We start from the raw sequence: 20,759 nt of genomic DNA on the forward strand, positions 1-20,759 counted from the left end.
GGCTGAGAATACTTGAAGCTAAGACTGGCATTCGACAGTGTACAATGGGTCATGGATTCATTTCAAGCATGTCAGCTTTCATGGTCACAATGTAAAAGAAAATATTGGCAAGTGACCCAGTGTAATCTCCAAAAGAAGGTAAAGTTCATAAAGCACAATGAAGTCAAAGTGCAGGAACAGAGCCTTGATTCAAAGGTTTAAAAAAAGAAAAAAAGAAAAAGAAAAACATGATTTACGGAGCACAGGCCTAACACTGTGTAATTTACCAGGCAATGTCCCCTGGTGTTATGGCTTAAGAATCCCAAATCCAAATACTACTTCACACTGACTTTCCTGGGAGGCTTAACAGCTGTTTAGAGAAGCTGCCATTTAAGTGCGAGTGTGAGGGAGAGGGGATGACATTGGTGTCAAACCATCGTTGACTCACTTCAGGACTTTGTTGTATCCATATACTTCTGTGTGTGTGTGTGTGTACATAGTCCTGTATATGTGTGCATGTGAAGGAAGGCTCTCCTGAGGTTACAAGACACTATATCAATCCACGTTCAGTGTGGTGACTGTTCCCTCGTGTGCTTTCATGTGGCTGCAGGGCTTAGGGCTAAGAGGTCCGCTTGCTGGCAGAGAATCGTTTCAAATAGGAGTCCATTCATCCAGGTCCTGGTGATGCAGAAAGGAAGATATTTAGTGGAATTGGAAGGAATCCACAATATTAAACAGTAGATGGGATTGTGAAGTGGCAAGAGTAATCATACAGGGCAGCAGGCCACAGGAATGCAAATCATCTGCATCACCAGAGCTTAAGTTAGCAGGTGCCCTTCTCTATTTATCCCACGTTAATGTTCCTTTTTTTTAGATCCAGTCTGCGTAACATCTGGACGGCCCCTGCCGTTCCTTTTAAGTATGTGAAATATGCGGCCAAGGGACAGGTAAAGTCTGTCTCAGGCAGACCATTCAGAGTGAGCCAACATAACACAGTTAACATAGTTTTCTTATTAACATGTCTTAAGCTCTAAACTATTGACAAAATGCAAAGACTTTAAAATTGAAGGCCTGGGTCCAATGGGGTTAAAGGTGTTTAGTGAGGCAGACATTGATAAGGTTGATACATACATAAAGCATCCAAAAGTCTTTAGATGATTCTCTATAAAACAAAATAAGCTTGTGTAAGGAATGCTGATACTTTAAATACAACCATGGGTTGTATTTCTTAAAATAGTGTCTAATAATATCTAATAATAATAATAATAATGATAATAATAATTATAATATATGATGTTTAAACTAAATGGAAATCATTAGTGTATTTAAGAAGCACACTTTACCTCCATTGCACAGCAGTGCATTTTATCTCCACATTTAACCACATCCATGGCAATGAACACACACAAACTCACGTTAGTGAATAGGGGCAGGGAAAACACACACCCATAGTGGTGGACATCCACCTCAGTATCCGGAAAGTAATTTGGTGTTTGGTGCAATGAATGTTGAGGGAGAGGAAAGTGTTCTTTCTCCACTCCCCAACTTCCTGTCAGTCCAAGGGATTAAATCAGTGACCAATATTTAGGTCACTTTTTTTTCTTTTTTTTCTTCACTGCACTGCACACAGCACTACACTATAATTAAATAACATTGTTGTGGAAGTTGTTTTTTCTTCCTTTCATTCATGTCCTAGGTTGCAATCGTCATGCTTTGCTTTGCAAGTTTTTTTTATTTTACAGCATGTAAAATGCAACAGCTTAATTCCTAAGTCTGAAGTCTATGTATCGGCATCAACAGCCCATAGAAAATCTCCCATATTGGTGCATCCTTAGTTGTTTTTTTTCCCTTAATGTGTCTTAACGGAGAAAAATCTGATATAAGCTTTAAAAAATGTTTCACTCATTATGTTCACGGAAGTTGAAGTATGTAAAATTAACTATAATATCTGTTTTTTTCTTTGCTATGTTATATACAACAGAATCAGTGTTACAGTTTTGTAACTGTATTTCTTTCTGCTTCCATTCACAGGATGGAGCAGCACCCATTAGAATAGAGAGCATTTCATCTTTTTTAATGTGGAGTGAAAGAAAAAGAAGACAATTTGTTATTTGAAAATATATTTACTGACACATACACATAGTTCTAATACAATAAATGCAAGATTTTCCAAAAATATATTACTCAAATTACTAATGTCAATGTATAAGAAAGTCAGGAGCATCCTGGAAGACTATCACGTCAAACAAAGTCTTCCCTTAAGAGCCGTATGCATTCTCTGATATCTGAAATGAAATAAAGTGACTCTAAGCATATTGTCTATCAACATGAGCCACAGGAGAACAAACATTTTCATTAGCAAACTAAGCCACATTACCAGGTAATGTAACACTTTATTTAGATAGCATACTAGATTAGGGCTGCCCTGTGTGTGGAGGATGTTTTATTTGGCCCAACAGCATTATTCTAACCTCATCCCCACATATTTTTTATACTATATATCATTAATAACTTTTTATTTCACATGTGTTTAAAAACATATAATGTAAACAAATATATAGTTTAATGTTATAAAATATTTTGAACTCAATTTGAAATCTATGCTTTTGTGGACCAAAGCCCACCACTAACACTTTTTGGGCACACCTGCTTCAGATGCTTGGTGGATCCTTGCATTCACCATAACCTCTTAAACACCTCAAAACTACAATGAGTTCCAGAGACTTGAATTCATCACTCCTAAGACTATGACAGTTTCCATTGTTTTCTATGCAGTTATTAAATAATACTTGAAATGTAACGAAAGAGTTTGAGAGATTAATTTTCCCAAACCCTAATCCTGATTCTAATCTTATCCCTAATACTGCAAATATCAAAACACTTTGTTAAACATGTGTAGATAATCTATAAAAATCTATAATATACTATCCAAATAAAGTGAGACTTAACACAAGTTTGCATCTTAGTAACATTGCCGTTTAAGTGGTCTCTTGTGGTCTTCAATGTGGACAATCTGAAATCAAAACCTCTACATTTATGTTGACTGGAAACAATTCATATGACCAAAGAAACAATGCTACACTGGCAACAATGCTGTACTGGCCTCATTTGCTGTAACAGATTTTCAAAAAAAAATAAAAAATTCAGTATTAGACAACTGCAAGTGGTAACTTTGTTCTACATACTTTCTATGTGAACAATTGAAGCCAAAATAAATAAGAGCATTCATGAGCTAATATATACACAACACTGTACATCAAATGTCAAAACTATCCACTATGTCACAGATGAACCTAGAGTCCTAGATTAAATTTGTCTTTTGATGGCAGTTTCATTTAGTCCAAGACTAGGTTTGATCTATGCCTGCAAAACAAGCTCCCAAGCACACGTACATGTTCGCACTCAGTGGCACCCACAAGACCTGACTACCATGTTGCGGTATTTCTTCAAAATTACATTTGAGCTGTCATCAAAGTACAACACAGATATAGCATTCAGCTTGGTTGGGGCACAGCAGGGTTTTGGCACATTTTCAGGGAACATAAGATGGACCTGAGAAAAAAGCAGATTATCAGATGACAATGCAGTATTATCAAACTGACCAAATAACCAAATAACTAGCATTAGGCATTGTTGTGTAGCTATTACTGATTTAACAATTCCCAAAATTTATAATTCAGTTTGATCCAACATGGTGGTTCTTATTTCGTAAGTTCTGTTACAGGAAAATTAAAGAGGGTCTGAAAAAGGCCCTCATATTAATATGTTTCAATTTACTCAACATTATAAAAGTTTACAAATAGAACAATATTTAAACCAAAGGTTTGCTTTATAGTGTCCCAATCTAATAAAAGATGACTAAAAGATAGATTACTATCAAGCTAACAAAGTAGTGACAATCGAACATTAGCCACAAAACATTGATACAATTTGCTACAATACAAATACAAAGTTGTATTACTTTCCTAGTAGACATAATACTATGGGTGGCCCTGATTTTTTTTATAATTCCAGACAATGTTCAGAGATAGACACCTATTCATAATGGTTTAAAACAAAACATTTTATCATAACCATAAAAAAGGGCAATGAGTTAGCAATGAAGGCAATTGATTAGGTGATTAATAAATCATGTCATAGCCATGTAGTGTCAGCTGGCGGAACACAGTCTTGGTTTTTGCTACAATTTCTGAGATCAGACTGTCAATACACTCCGCTATGCAGCTGAGAGGCAGCAACAGTAATTAAAGGCTAGATAATTGTCTGATTCCTTAAGAACATAAACAACCATGCATCAATTATAGTATAAAAACATGAAATAATTCACTGATGCATCAATACTAAACAGGATATTGTCTTACTTATTATTTCACCGGCAATTAAATTTGAACTCTGAAATTTGAACAAAGTTAGCAATGGAATTTGATCCTGGCCTATCCATCCAGTAAAGCAGGTAAACTGGCTATGTATTTACACCACAAACTAACTTGTGTATCATTCTCACCATACTCACCAATGTCTGTACAATTGCATGATTTGTTGCATTCATATGTGCATTGAGTGGGAATGAGCATTCCCCATCGCAGTAAAAAGCTGCATAGCCTTCTGGCGCAATTATCCAGTCCTACAAAAAAGGAGAGAGATAAGAGAGATCTATGTTAAGAATTTGCATTATCTGTTTGCTTTGTTTATTTCTCTATTTCCATACACGTCTCATACCTGCCATCCTAAGTCGCGAAAGCTGACGTAAAGCTCATGTTTTTTGCAGGCTTGCTTCTGTTCGCTGGTGTTTTGATCTAGATAAAAACAACAAAGCCCCAGCATCAGTGTTGAAACGGTTGCATAGTTGTTTAATATTGTTTAGTCTACTTCTGCTTGGGTGGGCGTCAGTGGCCAACCCTCATGGGCATTTGCTCTGTATTTCCAGCTGCCAAGGTCTTCACCCAATAATGAAATTAGATAAATATGCCCAAAGATCATATGATCCTGTTACTACTGAAGGCAGCTTCTACTCACTTCTCTGAAACACGGAAAGCTAGCATGTGACACTTTAATGATTTGCATGCATTTTGCCAGTGGGTAAACTTAATGTTTTAAGAAATTAGAAACTAGAGCCATATAAATAGCTAACTGTTACTTTGAAATAAAACAAAAGTTCAGTCAGAAAAGCCTTGATAGTCTGAAGAAGCTATGTACTTACAAAAGTGTGTGATTTGTATTCCGCAGACACAGCAAAATTTATTGCCTAGGCATTGACTGTGCGCAAACTGTACCTCCACTCCTGGGAGCTTGTGAGGTTTTCTGTTGACTTCTGCTTTTGTTTCTGCTGTGATTCTTCTTCTTGCCCCCAGTGGCCCTTACTGAGCGCAGCAACACTTCACTGGCTTTAAAAAAGGCAACAAGAAAAGGTTGTTTGGATTGTGGCCCACTCCTTCCAATTATCCCAGCAGATTTCATGTTGATGCTTCGACCTGAAAATGAAAAACGAACAAAGTCAAAAAGTTATATAAGTTACAAAAACATCTACTAAAACATACTACAGGGGTGAGAGGGGTTCCATGTGATGAGAAGTAAAATATTTGATGTTGTTATAGAGAGTCAAGTATTCAAGTGTGTTTTAGTCTCATTCTCATATTCTCACTTTAGTCATCTGTTGAGTGTGCCAGTAATCTAAATAAATTCAAATAGAAGACTTAATATTCATATTTTTTCTTTCTCTGAGTTATGTGTATTAGACCAGAATGTAATTCTGTTATTTTGATCTACCATGATTTCTTAGGCAAAACTACTATTTGTTTAGTTAAGTTTAGTGTGCAGATACTTGCTGTTCTACTTTGTAATGAAAGTTATAGTTCCCATATTTGACAAAGTCGCTTTCCAGTCTAATATTTTTTAATAGTTTCATAAATAGTTATGTCTTTAGATGGTCTACAATGAGATGTTGTCTGGTATAAAAAACATTGCATTTAATGAATGGTAGTTTTTATTGATTTAACAAGTTTTGAAAAATAGCTCCTTCTATTACAGTTAACCCCACCTTTTGGGCAGGGGTGGCTCAGTGGTTAGAGCACTGGGCTAATGATGACAGGGTCGTGGGTTTAATACCCAGGAAAGCTGCCACTAGTGTGTATGTCTGTGTTCACTGCACACATGGGTTAAAGGCGGAGGCCACATTCCATTTCATGTCCGAAACAAATTGTGAATGATTGTCTCCTGTCTTCAGCTACAATGTTCATTGACAGTAGGTGCTGGATACAAAGTTTTTTATTTTTGTTGTAGGCTGCTTGTATAAAAAATTATTTTAATGTGAGCAAAATGCTCTTCCCACTAACCAACACTATAATATGGCACAATATAATATTACTTATACTGAGGTTGCTCAACAAAACAATATAAACATAGGTACAAATGTAAAAAAAGAAACAATAAAATCTGGTACATTATGTAAGGAAATATATAAAAAAAAAATAGGACCTAGTGATCAGAGACTGACTACGGAGTACTACAAACAACAGAGAACAAATAACAGATCTGTACATTACTGTAAGATATAAAACAAATGATGAAAAATGAAATGGTGTTAACTACAAAAAATATAACAGCAAAGTGAACAGTAAAAAACTAAGGAATTGGTTTAAGAGATTTGTAGTATAAAAAGAGACTGTATGCTTGTACAAGGGTAGACCTGGAGTAGAATACAGGCAAGACTGAAAGATCAGACTGAGGAACAGGGAGGTTGATGGGGTGGGAGTTAATCACAGGAAACAGAAGGTGGAGAGTAAAATTTATAGTATTTAAGATTGGAAGGAGGAGAAGCAGGTGTGGTCCTCATCTTAAATTTAATGTTTATAACTGGCTTTTTAACTAGGTAACTTACCATCCATGGTTTCTATGCAAAGCTGAAGGCCCATATTCTGCTGTGGGTTCAGCACCCAGTGGTTACTGGTAGCTGTGATGTCAAATACCAGCCATCCTCCATCTGAGGCACGGACTTTCTTTGAATCAAGCAAAAATGTCTCTGCGTCCCTAAACAACAAATACAACCGTGAGTACAAGGTTTTTGTCATTTACACACATGAAAGGCCAGAATTAGCCGATTTGTTCACCACATCCAAAGACAAGAATACAGACGTGCTCTATTCTGTGCCTCTCTTTGTCATCTTAGCTTCAATTTTGTGAAAGGGCAATTCTAGGTAATCTTCTTATGTTCCAAAATAGTGAGGAGAGATGAAGCACAAAAAAGCAAACCCAAGGCTGGAACAGGCTCAGACATGCTACACACACAGACACACACACTGGTTCGAATCACACGTCATAAACACAATGCCTTTCAGTCTGGGGCTGCTTCATTTTAAATAAATAAGGCAAATCCAAACTAGACTAAAGTTTGTGCCTTAATGCAGATCATATTCAGAATGTTTTCTAAATACTTTTATCACTATTTTCCAGTTGTGTTTTTCTTGCAACAATAATGGCATACTGCTGAGTAACTAGCAACCCACAGAGCACACTTACTGTGGGACATGACCCCAGTCAGACTTTAAGATTCCAAAAAATTCCAAAAGAAAAATGTGTGAAGGTCTTAGACACAAACTTCCTATTAAAGCAGAGTGACTTGGTGATTGTGGGAGCCTGGATAGCCAGGGTTGTTTAAAAGTGTCTCTTTCCAGGAGAACCATATTTTTACCTCCTTCTCTCAACTGCATGCATGTTAGGTAAAGTGCAGGCCACAGCTATGTTTCATTCACATCTGAGTGAAAAAAGGGCCTGTCTGACTAATATCAGTCAATATTAGAATTCCACAGTTTATTCAGCATCAGTCTTGTTGATTAACTGATACTGGCATAATTTAGAATGTTATGCTATTTCAAATGATCTGATTTATCATAATTTAATGTATATTTTAAAAGGAATGCTTTTATTCTCTTCTAAATGTCTGCCAAGTTCAAATGTTAATATGTAAACCAAGTCAGTAAGAGAAGCTTGATGTCATTTATCATTTATCATTTGTCAATATCTAAAACCACCACGGAACCTGTTAGTGTTTTTATATGTAATGTTGACATGTCATTTGGGGTATGGATCCTTTCACCACCACTGTGAACAATCTTGACTCTGTAAGTTTCTTTAGAGTGGTTCTGATCCTGATCCTGGTCCTAACAATTTAACTATACAAGAATTTGTTTTAACTTTTACATTTTTAAAAATTAGAAATGTTAAGCAGCTTAAATTTCTGAATCATGCCAACATGTTCATTTTGGTCAGGCCCTACAAGAGATAAGGCATGGGTCTCTCTTCTGATGCATTATGGCTAAAATTGGGGCAGGTGGGTTAGTGGTCAATGGCCTTCCTTCTCTGGAGGCCGCTATTAGGAGCAGATGGTTCTGCTTGAGACACGAGTGGCCTGACAAAGCAGCAGAGATACGGCAGGCCCGATAACTGATGGGCTTCTGAGACTTCATAAGTGGGGGGAACTTGCAAATGACCTGTTAATGGAAAAGCTTTATCCTATGACTTTATCAGGGAGTGCATATGGTGAGAGTGAGGTGGAACAGGGTTGGAATGGATCGGGAAGTAATACGAGGGGGTGACACATTCTCACATTGTGCACATGGCCTCAGAATTACCTAGAACAAAGGAAGTCTGCAGTATTGCTGAGGTCTTGGATGATTGCATGTTGATAGATTAGATACACCACGAGCACAGCTAGAATTAGTCCGAAATTACAGCTAGTAGTTTAGAGAATGTTCTCTAGAAGACTGTTTGCTGTATTAGCAATGTATTAACAGCTGCACGCATTACATTTAGTTCAAAGGCACTATCTAAACAACAGCAACAAAAACAACTCACGTTCCCAAAAACAATTCAGTGGAGGGGTCGTTAATGACCCCTTGTCTGGAATCAAGCCAAGAAGCTTTAAATTTCTGTATTTTATATCTATGTTGTTTTTTATCTTTTATTTTGTTTAATTTTTGAGGGCTGTTTTGGTACAGGACTAATATGAACTACTCCAGTTGGAATCTATATTTTTCTATATATTTTTTTGCCTTTCTGTTTCCCAAAATGTTTGTAAGTACTTCACACCCCCATACTTAAGAACATTCTTAAACTTACAAGCATTTCCCAAAACCCTTCGTAACTAACACAGTACTTAAATTAGTTTGTACATTTAGCAATCTGACCCATTCGTAACTCACTAAGTGCTTCTTAACTTGAAGAACAGCTACTGTTGCAAAATCTTCTTTCAAATTACCCCCAAAAAGTCACTGACATGATGGTTGTATGCACAGTTCTAATAGTACCTTTATATATATATATATATATATAAACACAAACACACATGAAAACCAATATTAATGATTTGAAATTTGATTAATTTGAAAATGCAATTGCATCATGTACACTACATACAATGATAACAAAAATCAAATCTACTAGCTTGAATTAGTATGTTTCTTACTTAGTGTATTGTAGTAACTAGTGTTACAGCCTACCACTATAAAGGTCCTTAACTCAATTCTGAGCATAAACGAATATAGTGTTTCAGTTTAAATCATTTAATTAATGTGAAACAATTAATTTAACTTTTAATTACAGATTATTTGTCTGTAATGATTGGGGGTTGAGATAGGATGCAGGTTTGAGTTGGTAATCCTTTTAATATCATCCCGGACAGTCACAGAACCCAGAAGAACATAGATCTCTCATAGATAACCCAGAAGAAAACTAATGACTAATGACTCCTCAAGCTTTGAAAAGATGAATTGCAAGTGCATTTTTTGGACAAGTTTTTAAAATAGTTATTAGTTTTTGAAAAAAAAATTGTCTAATGATACTTTTATGATATAATAATGAGAAAATGTATGGTGGTATGGAGGTTGAGTCAACAAAAAACTACTTACCTTTTTGCAATTTTGGAGACTAAAAAGTCTTTCGGGAAACGCTTGCAAAACTGGCATTTTTAAAGTTACACTGCTCTTACAGTTGTTCGCAAATCGCTAAGATTAATCATTACTGGGAAACGATTATTACATCTATTTTTTTATAAAATTTTTATTTGTTTGTTTTCTATGGGTATAATAACTTCCGACCCTGAAGTCACTGTATGGAGCCAGTAAATTTAGCACTTTTGATTGAAAGTCAGGCTACTGGCATGGAGATAAACAAGCAAAGCAAAAAGGGAAAAAAATGCTTCCACTCCTTCTGGCCTGCTTATTGAAAAAAAAAAAACTCTGACCTGGAATGCAGCTCTGCCCACCAGCATGGCAGAAATATGCGTGGCCCAAAACGAATACAATTTGGTGTAAGAACATAAAGAATAATGTAGCCCTAATGACACCGTGAATGATAGAATAAGAGTAATCACTGAATCAGGTGTTTCATTCCGTTCCATTGCCGCTGTTGTATTAAACACCTAGTTATGCAGTCTGCCTTTACAAAAATTTGTGAAAGAACGGAGCATTTTACAGAGCTTACTGAATTCAAGCTTGGTACTGTAATAAGATGCCACCACATAGAGCTACAGAACATGGTTAAAAAATGCTGAGGCACATAGTGAATAAAAGTCACCAAAGTGAATTTCCCCACTCTGGGACTAATAAAGGATTATCTTATCAATGCTCTGCTGAATCAATAACTGCAAAGTTACAGACCTGCTGTTCTAGATGCAAAAGGGGGGACCTCTTTAATATAATGGATTTAAAATGGGATGTCATGAAAGCTTCTGTAGGTGTAGATGTCCCAATCCTTTGGTTGACATAGATTATATTTATTGGTATTGTGTGCAGAATGTGCACAAATGCCAACTTGTAGAGTTCAAATCCCTTACATTTTTGGAATATTTTCATGACAGTCCTCTTGGAGCACATTTTGGAAGAATGAAAACAACCTCTAGCTCCAAATGCTTGGTGTTCAGTTTGCCCAAAATAAAAACACCAAGCATTTGGAATACTCCAATTAACAGAGATTATAAAGCCAAACTACATGTTTGGTACGACTGTTATATGTTTTTGATGTCTCAAAAAAAGCATGAAGGGAAACATTTAGTTTGTTCTTGTAAATTACTTTTTCAAATAGACTGAGCTTTCCTCCTTGATAGACAGCAAACCTCACTGTATCTGTTAAATCCTAAAGACTTTTTTTACAGATAGTTACTCAGCCATTCTCTGCAGGATATGAGCAGTTATCCAAAATCTTGCAAAAAGCTAACATATGCAAACAAATCTTACCGAGCAAATGAATAAGGATTTATATTTATTTATAAATCAATGATGGCCTTACATGTACAAAAGAATCACAAAGAGTGGGTCAAGTGGCTGACTAAACTTTGATTTGCCGTTAACAGAGTCAGAGTGAGAAATACACAGGCCAGTCACTGCAATGCCCACTGGGAAGTTTGAGTAGGAGATGTTTCTTTGCTTGGTCCCCATGAAAAGTTTCAGAACAACTTTTTTACCAAACTGGCACCCAAGTGGGATGGCCCAAACAAGGACGAGAAGAAGCTTGGACCAGTAAACTACAGGATCAAAGAGCTGCTTCCTGACAACACAGAGGATGCAGTGATTGTGGTAAACATTGAGCCATTCTTTGGAATTTTTCCAAGGAGTTCCCATAAAGGGTTAGATCCACTAGAATCACAGAATAAACTCTGTTGTGTATTTAAGAACTCACCTAGATGCATCGGTTGTTATATAGCTTTCATAACCATATTGGGGAAAACAATGGAAGAAAATATTGTTTGGAGCCTTACTGCCAGTCTGTAAGAAATATAAATCCCATTGTTTTTGTCTTAATGTTCTTCTTGAAACTGTTTGTTGTGCTATATTAGGCGTTTTTGTGGTTGGTTAGTTTTTTGGTATTTCGTTGGACAATTTGGAGTCTTTTAACTTTTTGGCAGCTGCAGGGACAATTGGAATAGATATTTCTTTGGAAATATATAGACTACCCTTTTTTGGGAGACTTTTTTGGAGATACAGGCTCTCGTTTTTATGCTTTTTAAATTTCTGATTGATTTGAATCTGTATTTCTGATATTGCTGATTAGTTCTTTTTCCTCACTGGGTAAATATGATTGATCTACTGGGTATACAGCTTTTCTTTTACATTTTGTAATTATTATCAGTTAAATCAAATTAATTTGCAGTGTCCAAATCAGTGGTAACTACCGACCCAAGTTCATGCTGGACTAGACTCAGTCCTACAAAAATGAACAATCAAGAAAACATTTTTTAAAACAATTTGAAAAGTTATGTTAGGTAATGTTAGGCTAAAAGCTAAAACTGACAGGCTGAATGATAAATTTTTACAAATCAGATACAAATCAGATATTTAGCTTCCCTGCTCAGTGGATAAGAGAGAGAGCAAACTATTTGATCTTGCAACAAAAATTCTTGTATTTTGACAACCTTACTTTCACGCAAAGCCTCACATAACCACAGTAATTCCAGGTTAAAAAGACCACATGCCCTTACATATTTATGGTTTTACATTTTGAACTGGTTTAAAAAAAACAGGGCACCCTAACAGGCAAAGTCTTGTCTTCGACACATGACAGCATACTATTAATGATTAATTATTGGGAAATATATTCCGATAAATTTATCACCTGTCACTCTGGTATTTGAAAGTTTTAATTAGTTGTAATAAAAGGTTTACTTCTAAAGTCAGTCCGGTGAGGAATATTTGGGTGCTGCAAACGAGTAAGAGTACTAAGTTAATGAAAAAGTTGAAAAAGAAATCATACAAAGCATACATTGTAAATGTATGTAAAGACTTAAACAGCATATTCAGCTTTTTTGAATGGTTAATAAAATGTTATTTCTGCATTATCCCCCAATTGTTTAGCTGTTCTTCCGTGCACTTTCTTGAGCAAGTCTGTATATTAGCCAACCCGTGTGGGTAAAGACCATTGTCAGTATTTCAATGGTGACAAATTACGCTCTTAAAACTTCCTGAAACATGCTGTTTAATCACCAAGAGAAGACTCCAGACAGACTCCAGACACACACTAGTGTAAACAGGATGTCCTTTTATTTTCTGCCTAACTGCCTGTCCAAAGTGTCTTAAAGACCAGCCTTGGTTTTGAAAGACCATTTTAAAGGATCCACTGGAGAAATGGCAAACCCAGCATGTCATCTTTACGGATAGGGGAACCACTCCAGTCAGTGGTATCAGAGACAAACCCCCATCAAGGAGCAAAAAAGAGAAGCCAAACCTTTTTTTTGTTTATACTCTAAAAATCTCTGAGCTTCACACATGGAAAGTTTACAAAGTAAGTAAACAAGAACTAAATGATATTTAGTTTAATGTTTGTTTTCCTTGTTTATATCAAGCAGGATTATTTCTAGGTGGTATTGACATCCAAAGGTAAACAAATAAATAAATAAAACCTATTCACTGGATTGTTTTTTTCTGCTATAAATGATAGTTTTTTGTTATATAAATGGATTACTCATAATGTGATAATCATAAAGACAAAGATTGCTAAATGATGTCAAAATCATATCAGTGTCTGCCCATAATTACTTAAAATTGATCAGCATCAGAAGTATTTGATTAGTTTAGATTTGACTGATATCTTACACAAGTATTTATTTATCTCCAGAGGAACAAAATGTCTAGGTGATGTTGGGCTACTGCACCAAAATATCTATATTTTATTTGCTTCAGTTATACATTTTTAGAAAGATTTATGTATTGGTATGAGCAAATATGTCGATGCAAAGAGAGGATATAAGAATCAGACCACAATTCTTCCCACATTTGTATCAAATTCAGTTGTTATTAAAATCCCCCTGCTACTTACAAACACAAACCTGACACTGACTAAAGGTTTAGAATAAATCACAGTCAATATTGAACTACACCATGGTTTTGTTATCCCTGTATAGAGTTGTGACTGTTTTACCTCCGTAACTTAAGATTGCATTTAACAAAATGTAAGTGCAGCTCTTTGGACTCACCTGTTAGGGTATTCTTTGATAACCTGGTATATGGAGACTTTAAGTGTGACGTTTTCATATTTGCCGTGACCATGATCTTTATAGATGCGGAACTCGGCTGCAGTCACAGCCTCACCGTCCGGAATCTGAGTCAGGTCGAAGCGGAACTCTTTGTAATGTCTCCTCTGATGGGAGAAATCCCGGTCCCTTTCCACTGCAGGAAAATACAAAGAATGTGTTAGGAAAAAAAGAAAAAATGAAAAATGAAACTCATTTATTTCTTTTTACTCTCACTTTTTCTGGGTGTTCTAAAGGTAAGCAGTCTCTGCTGGAGGGGTGTGAGATTGTCAACAGTCAACAGCCGCTTTCTTGGGAAGAAACAACTATCGATCAAAATTCCTTAGCGCTCCCTGCCCAAGCTAAACATTTAGACGACCAAAAAAAGCAATATCCAGCCCATTAAATCAGTCGAGTGAGCAGAGGTAGCATTCTCAGGACAGGCCCTCCACTGTGAGCCTTCACTATTCTCTCAGTATGATGAATGGGCTGCCCGTTAAGCAAAACAGGCCTTGACACTCTGCCCTTCAGCATGGGCAAGTCCACAAGATAAAGCTTTTGTTCTCTGGGACAGGCGACAACATGCACTTATTTCAAATATTTTATAAATGTGCGTGTTTACCTCCCACAGTTTTCTAAACGAATGCAAAGAGATTTAAATAATGTATACTTAAAAGCTATTTATCTGAGCAGTGACTATTTCTGTACTAAATAACATTATCAGAATAAATAAGACATAATTTTAAATATATTTAAACTTAATTGAAATCTTCAATATACTACACTGATGATTGTTGCCATGATTCTGTTCCATTGCATTTACTGCATAGATTTGTTTTACTTCGTTGCGTAATGCACATTACAGTACATAATAATAATAATAATAATAATAATAATAAGGCAGTACAAAAGTACAGCTAAATCATAGATTTATATGAAGCACTCCAAGAACTGGAAAAGCTCCATATATCTAAAACCTGGTAGGGGCGGATGTTTACAGAACATTATATCGTGTGTCTTACAGTGCTACACTTCAAGTGATAAGCTCTGTCACACTTGATGGCCTCCTTAGAGCACTAAAATCATGCATGCAAGCCATATACAAGCCCACGCACCCCACCCCGCTCCACCCACAGTGCAAAGTGACATTCAGACAGACAGCGGATGAAGAGCGGCCAAAGCGTTGGGTGCAGGAGTGTGTTTGTGCTGTGGTGCCAGTGAAATAATGCAGCCCCGGTTTCTCTGATAATTTATCTACAGTGAAAGTCTGTGGTTACTTAACAGGAAGAGGTCAGGGGCCAGACCCGAGTTTTACCAGCTGGTCATGCTCAACTTCAAGCCTGGTCTGCTAATTAAAAACAGAAAGGGAGGGGGGCGTGGATACAGAGGCTGTCAAGCCACAGACGTCACTAGATTCATTCACAGGATTAATTTAATGCATACCGGATTCGAACAGGATCTGCACCCTGAGAAGTGAACTTGTAATGTTACTTTAGTTCGAAGGGAGAATGAACCAGTCACCTTCCAGATTTATGTGCATCCTGTAATTTTCAAGCTAAAGATCATCACTGTTATTAAAACATGATCTACAAAACTGAACATTAACAGAAGATAATAGAAATGTTTGTAACTTTAATGTAACAAGATTTAATATCACATTAATGTTAACATGATTTTAATCCAAGTAATTTTGGACCATTTCTATTGGTCCAGTCCCAATTTAATGTTCACACTGGGTAGAGGGCAGATCTAATACTGAACATTAATATGTCAGCACCAGTATATAGTGGCTAAAATGTACATATAAATCTATGTAACTGAACAGTAAGTGTCTATTTGTTCAAAAACACTAACATCTAGGTTCTTCTAACCTATATCATTCTTTTTACAGTTCTGTTATTGTGTTTGTCGCAGACCTAAAATGCTTGATTTTGCAGTGTAGTATTTTAAATACACATATTTTGGATATTATATGTCCGAAAAAAATATATATTAGTTAGGTTCTGTCAATAGTTTGTATGAAATGTGTAACACCTGTGATAAATGATATACATGGGATTTAAGGAAACTAGACTACAACTAAACGTGCTCACTGTTAGATCATCCACATGTACACTCTGCTAACATAACTTGGTTTCTAAACAAACTGAGGACAGAGGCTGAGGCTATGGCTGTGTCCAAAACTACCACACTAAAGAGTAGTACCCACCATTAGTAGCAAATTCTTCATAGTATGCTTAGTATCCCTGTAATAATGTGTGCTTTTGGGTGTAGCTTTTTCTGGTTTGTGCCTTACAGATTTACATGTTACATTTGCAGAAATAATGCAGTGATTGGGCAAAATTGCCTGGCACTACTGCAAGGACTAGCTACATTTTCATGCATTCTTGCAAATTCCTATATATATATATATATATATATATATATATATATATATATATATATATATATGCCATTTAAATGAATACAAACAAATATAAATCTAGCACTCTTTACAAAAGAAGAAAAGACTTCTCTATAAGAGAATTTTTGAGCAGAATTTTCCAAGCAAAGCCTATTCAGCGAGCAAGAAATAAAACGTGGTGCGCAAACTGACTTTTCAGCTTTTCCTCACTCTCAATTAAGGCAGCCGTCGGTTCAAAGCAGACTGTGTACATGCCCCCATGATTCTAAGTGCAAACAGATGTGGTACGGTCATTGGGATAGCGTTCCCTGTGGGCTACCTTAACTGAAACTCCTAAAAGCTCCGTCCTGCATTTTAATCCAACTTTTCGCTCTCATGTCAACAAACTCTGCTGATGTTTTTCTCTCCCATTTAACAACTATTAACTACAATAACCTTCAAAAGCGAAACACATGTCTATTTCTGTGAGTTGAGCATATGGTCTGGTAAAATTGAATACAATGCACTGTTGTAGACAAACAAACACTGAGTTATGTTCACAAGCGTTGACGTGAGGAACGCAAACGGTCGGTTGTCTTGACCAAAAACAGGCTACCCTCAACCTCGGCCCTCTCATACAGCAACAGGAAATAATTAGGGCAAATTATCCGCAGGTCAGACAGTCCTTCGATAAGTTTGTGTGGGACGCTGGGTGAGAGAGGTCACAGCTACTGAAGCATTACAGTGTTAACCATGCTTATCGTGGTGACTCTCCAGAAAGACTTAATGGCATTAATTCAGTGAAATGCTAGAACGAGGCTTTGAAAATTTAGTCAGTGCTTCCTGCTTCTTCCACTGCTGTGTGCCATATGTGCATAGTGTGTGTATTTGTATCGTACATGTAACTGAATATGGGTGGACTCTTTGGAAGTATTACTATTAAAAGGTAATCTTTTTTCCCCCAAACAAATGATCTGATATAACAACCCTCTTTAGTGGCCGTTTACTATGATATAACAACCCTCTTTAGTGGCCGTTTACTATTTCTTCTCTAACCTGAAATTGCCTCTACATTTCCAGAGACCATACTTTTATCCGTTTTATGGAAATTTCAAGGACAGGCTGCGTGAGCAAGGTTACACTATATTTTTTTCTTCGGAAACATGTTGTAAAATGGGAGGTTGTCAAAAATGTACGATCACCTGCTGTTTTAGCACTTACACTGTTGAGAAAAGGTCACTTCTGGATCATAAATAAAGGCCAAAGGCCTTTTTGTTTCAGCAATGCATGCATGAATCAGATCCTGTTGAATCCAGGGGGTATGATTCACAATGCGATTCACAAATTTAGTTAATTTAGTTGTAAGTTAAACATGATCCTATATAATGGGACCTCACAAACGCTTAATATATTACAACATGCAAATATACTGTGTAAGTTGTAGTTATATGGGAAAACAGTTCCAGTGTCCTCTGGAGTTGCACAAAGCATCAATATTTCTACAAAATACTACTTGCCAAAAAAGTGCACTGATTTAAACGTAGACTAAATAAAAAATACATGCTGACCAAGTTATAAACATTTTCTTATTTTTTAGTTCAATCCAATAAATATTTGGAGGCAGTTTCCAGATTAAGACTAATCCCAGACTAAGATTATTTTAAAAGAGTGATTCAACAGTAATACAAAAAGGTTGACCAGAAGTACAGGAAACCTGGCCCATGGTGTTCCGCCAGAGATAAGAGTTTAATTTTTGTTTTGCCCATAATATAGTTTGGTATTGAGATACTGAGAATAGAAATCGAAATTATCCAGTAGTATCCAGACAATGCTACAGACAATGCTACAGACAATGTCTTTATTTAAAAGTATTTTTATTTTATTTAAACAACTGACATATCACCTCTATCACACTTCAGTTTGAGTTACATGCACTTAATTTTTAACAAACCTATGTTTTACAAACTTTTTAAAAAGTTTTTCAAACTTATTCTCAACTACATGCTTAAAATGATGGTTCTTTCAGGGTTATTAAATGTTCTAAAGGTTCTACATATGACCAAGGCAACCATTTTAATACTTAAATGATTATTTGTTTGGTTAAATTGTTGGATGGAAAACCTGTAGATGAGTCTTTAGAAAACATTGTAAAAATGGCACAATACAAAAGGTCTAGCATATATGATGAACTCAGTTTCATTGCAGTCATTCACATTTATTTAGATTTCACATTTTATATTAGATTCCCTTTTTATACTGAATTCAATTCTTTTGTTTTCAAGCACCTGGGTTACTTTACTGTCCTCACACTTCTCACCTTCGAAGATATGTAACAAACTCTGATTGCTATGTTGACAGATACTGGATGAATCTATGTTGAAGTTCCACAGAGAACTTATTAGCACTTGTGGAGTGGTTTTGACCTGAAACTGTCCTGTCTACTGTTTTAGCTAGCGTTACTTTTTTTGAGCCATTATTTCAACTAGGGTTAGTAAAAACACATTTATGTATTACTTAGTGCATGTTTAAATACTTGTTAAATGCAAAAATACATTTTACTTCAATTACTTGAATTGATTTAATGGTTAACATACAAACAAAATGAACGAGATTCTCCATCTTTAACACCGCTAAATTCAGTCACCATCTCATGGGCTCAGTCTCAATCACAGCTTCTTTTTTGTTTGTAATAAATGGCTCTGACCATTTACACAAAAACATCACCTGGAGCCATCTAAATCCCACCAGACCACCTGGAACATTAAGCTATTTTAAAATGTATAATATAGGATTACATACTGAATAAGTGGCTTTGAGACATGTGAGGCATAATTGAAGCCCGCTGGATAGTGAAGCTGTAGTTCTATAGTTCTGCTTTTCTTTTTAATGAAATAAATATGTTAAAGAGTCCCAAGATTTTATAACAGGCATCAATTTAGGGAAAACAAATGTTAAGCCTGTTTATGTGGGTCACTGGCAAGCTTTAATACTCTTAAAGTCACAGGGAAATATTTGGGAACAAATATTTGGGTTTAAACTTTTGATGAAACTAACACATTTCAAGTCACAGCTTAATTACAATCCCGTTTACAGGTATGCTGATATACTCTTTCCTATTTGTTGCCAGTGTTTGCTTCTTTATGAAGCATTTTTTATGAAAACAGTATACAATCCTGTATCCATACCCAGTTTAAAACTGCGTGATTGCTATTTAACGCAATTTTTGTATGGAAATGATATGATGGCATCCTTGGTAATAAAAGTATCCGCGGCTTAAACGAAGTTCCGGCTACAGATATTTCGATCATTGCTAAATTGCTGAGAATCAACAGCCAGGCTCTTGGCAGTGTGACACAAGTTCAGGGAAGGGTGCGTAAACACACACAACATTTTTACGCACAGCCAATACTCACCCAGATTTACGAAGCTCATGACCATGTCTGCGTCGTTCAGAAAGTTGGTGTCGTGGGGGGAGGCCAGATATGGGCTACGGCTGGGAGAAGGCTGCCGAGGTGGGATATAAGAGCTTTTACGCACGCTCACGGCAGCTTTTCCACGTGCCCCTTTGCCTTCGTCCCCCACAACTACTGCCTCCTCTTCCTCCGTGGCCATGGCGTTGTAGAGGTCTAGCATAAAGAGCGGCGCGGAGGAGGCGTGCTTGCCCGGGGAGAAGGGCCTGGGCCGGTGCGGCAGGCCCAGAATGGACAGGATCTCTCGCTGGATCTCACGCCTCTCATGGTTCCGCAGGCGCCTGTAGATGAAGCTTGAGTGCACATGGTGGTCGGCCAAAGCGGCCCGCGCGCTCTGCACGAGACCAAGACAACTCCACAAGAGTCCATAAAGACCGAGCAGCTTCATAGTTTATCGGAACGATGCGCTCTCAGCACGCTGGTCTCGCGCTCATTACGAGCTCCATTGTAACCTGTTGATGATGCTGTTAAGCGCCGTTTCTATATAAATATGTGTATATTTATAGTGTTTTATATGTAAATATATTTATTTATTTAAACAGTCACATAAATTGAAAAAATCTAACAATTAGATTAAAAATACACTAAACGTAATCTAAACAAAATGTAATTAAAAAAGACAAAATATGCATATATATGTATGTATGTATATATATATATATATATATATATATATATATATATATATATATATATATATATATATATATATATACGCACACACACACACACAATAAAAGCAAAGTAATTTAAAAAAGTAAATCCGTATGTCCTTCCGATCTGCACGTTTTACTTGTTTCTATAGTTCCAGTCAAGTCCATGAGCTCATTGATCCGCGTCTTGCAACGATGCCTTACTCACATCACTTCCACACCGCTTTCCAAACCCGAGCAAACTATTCTGCGACCCATTCACGCGTTCCACCAAAGCT

General features: G+C 36.5%; 1 protein-coding gene across 3 annotated transcripts; it reads right to left on the reverse strand.

Annotated features, from left to right (window-relative positions):
- Nucleotides 1–3,247: 3,247 nt before the first annotated feature.
- Nucleotides 3,248–20,351, reverse strand: bmp5 (bone morphogenetic protein 5). Of its 3 annotated transcripts, none has more exons than XM_072677571.1 (7): nucleotides 19,772–20,351; nucleotides 13,940–14,132; nucleotides 6,857–7,005; nucleotides 5,259–5,450; nucleotides 4,699–4,775; nucleotides 4,493–4,603; nucleotides 3,248–3,531 (listed from the first exon to the last, which is right to left on the reverse strand). In XM_072677571.1, the coding sequence occupies exons 1-7, from the start codon at nucleotides 20,214–20,216 to the stop codon at nucleotides 3,382–3,384; spliced, it is 1,317 nt and encodes a 438-aa protein (XP_072533672.1). In that variant the 5' UTR covers nucleotides 20,217–20,351; the 3' UTR covers nucleotides 3,248–3,381. The 3 variants fall into 3 exon arrangements, with proteins under 3 accessions (XP_072533672.1, XP_072533671.1, XP_072533673.1); XM_072677570.1 differs by having other exon boundaries at nucleotides 5,253–5,450; XM_072677572.1 differs by lacking the exon at nucleotides 4,493–4,603 and having other exon boundaries at nucleotides 5,253–5,450.
- Between the last annotated feature and the right edge of the window lie 408 nt (nucleotides 20,352–20,759).

The sequence above is a fragment of the Salminus brasiliensis genome, chromosome 4 (genome assembly GCF_030463535.1).
Source record: "Salminus brasiliensis chromosome 4, fSalBra1.hap2, whole genome shotgun sequence".
Taxonomy (NCBI): domain Eukaryota; kingdom Metazoa; phylum Chordata; class Actinopteri; order Characiformes; family Bryconidae; genus Salminus; species Salminus brasiliensis.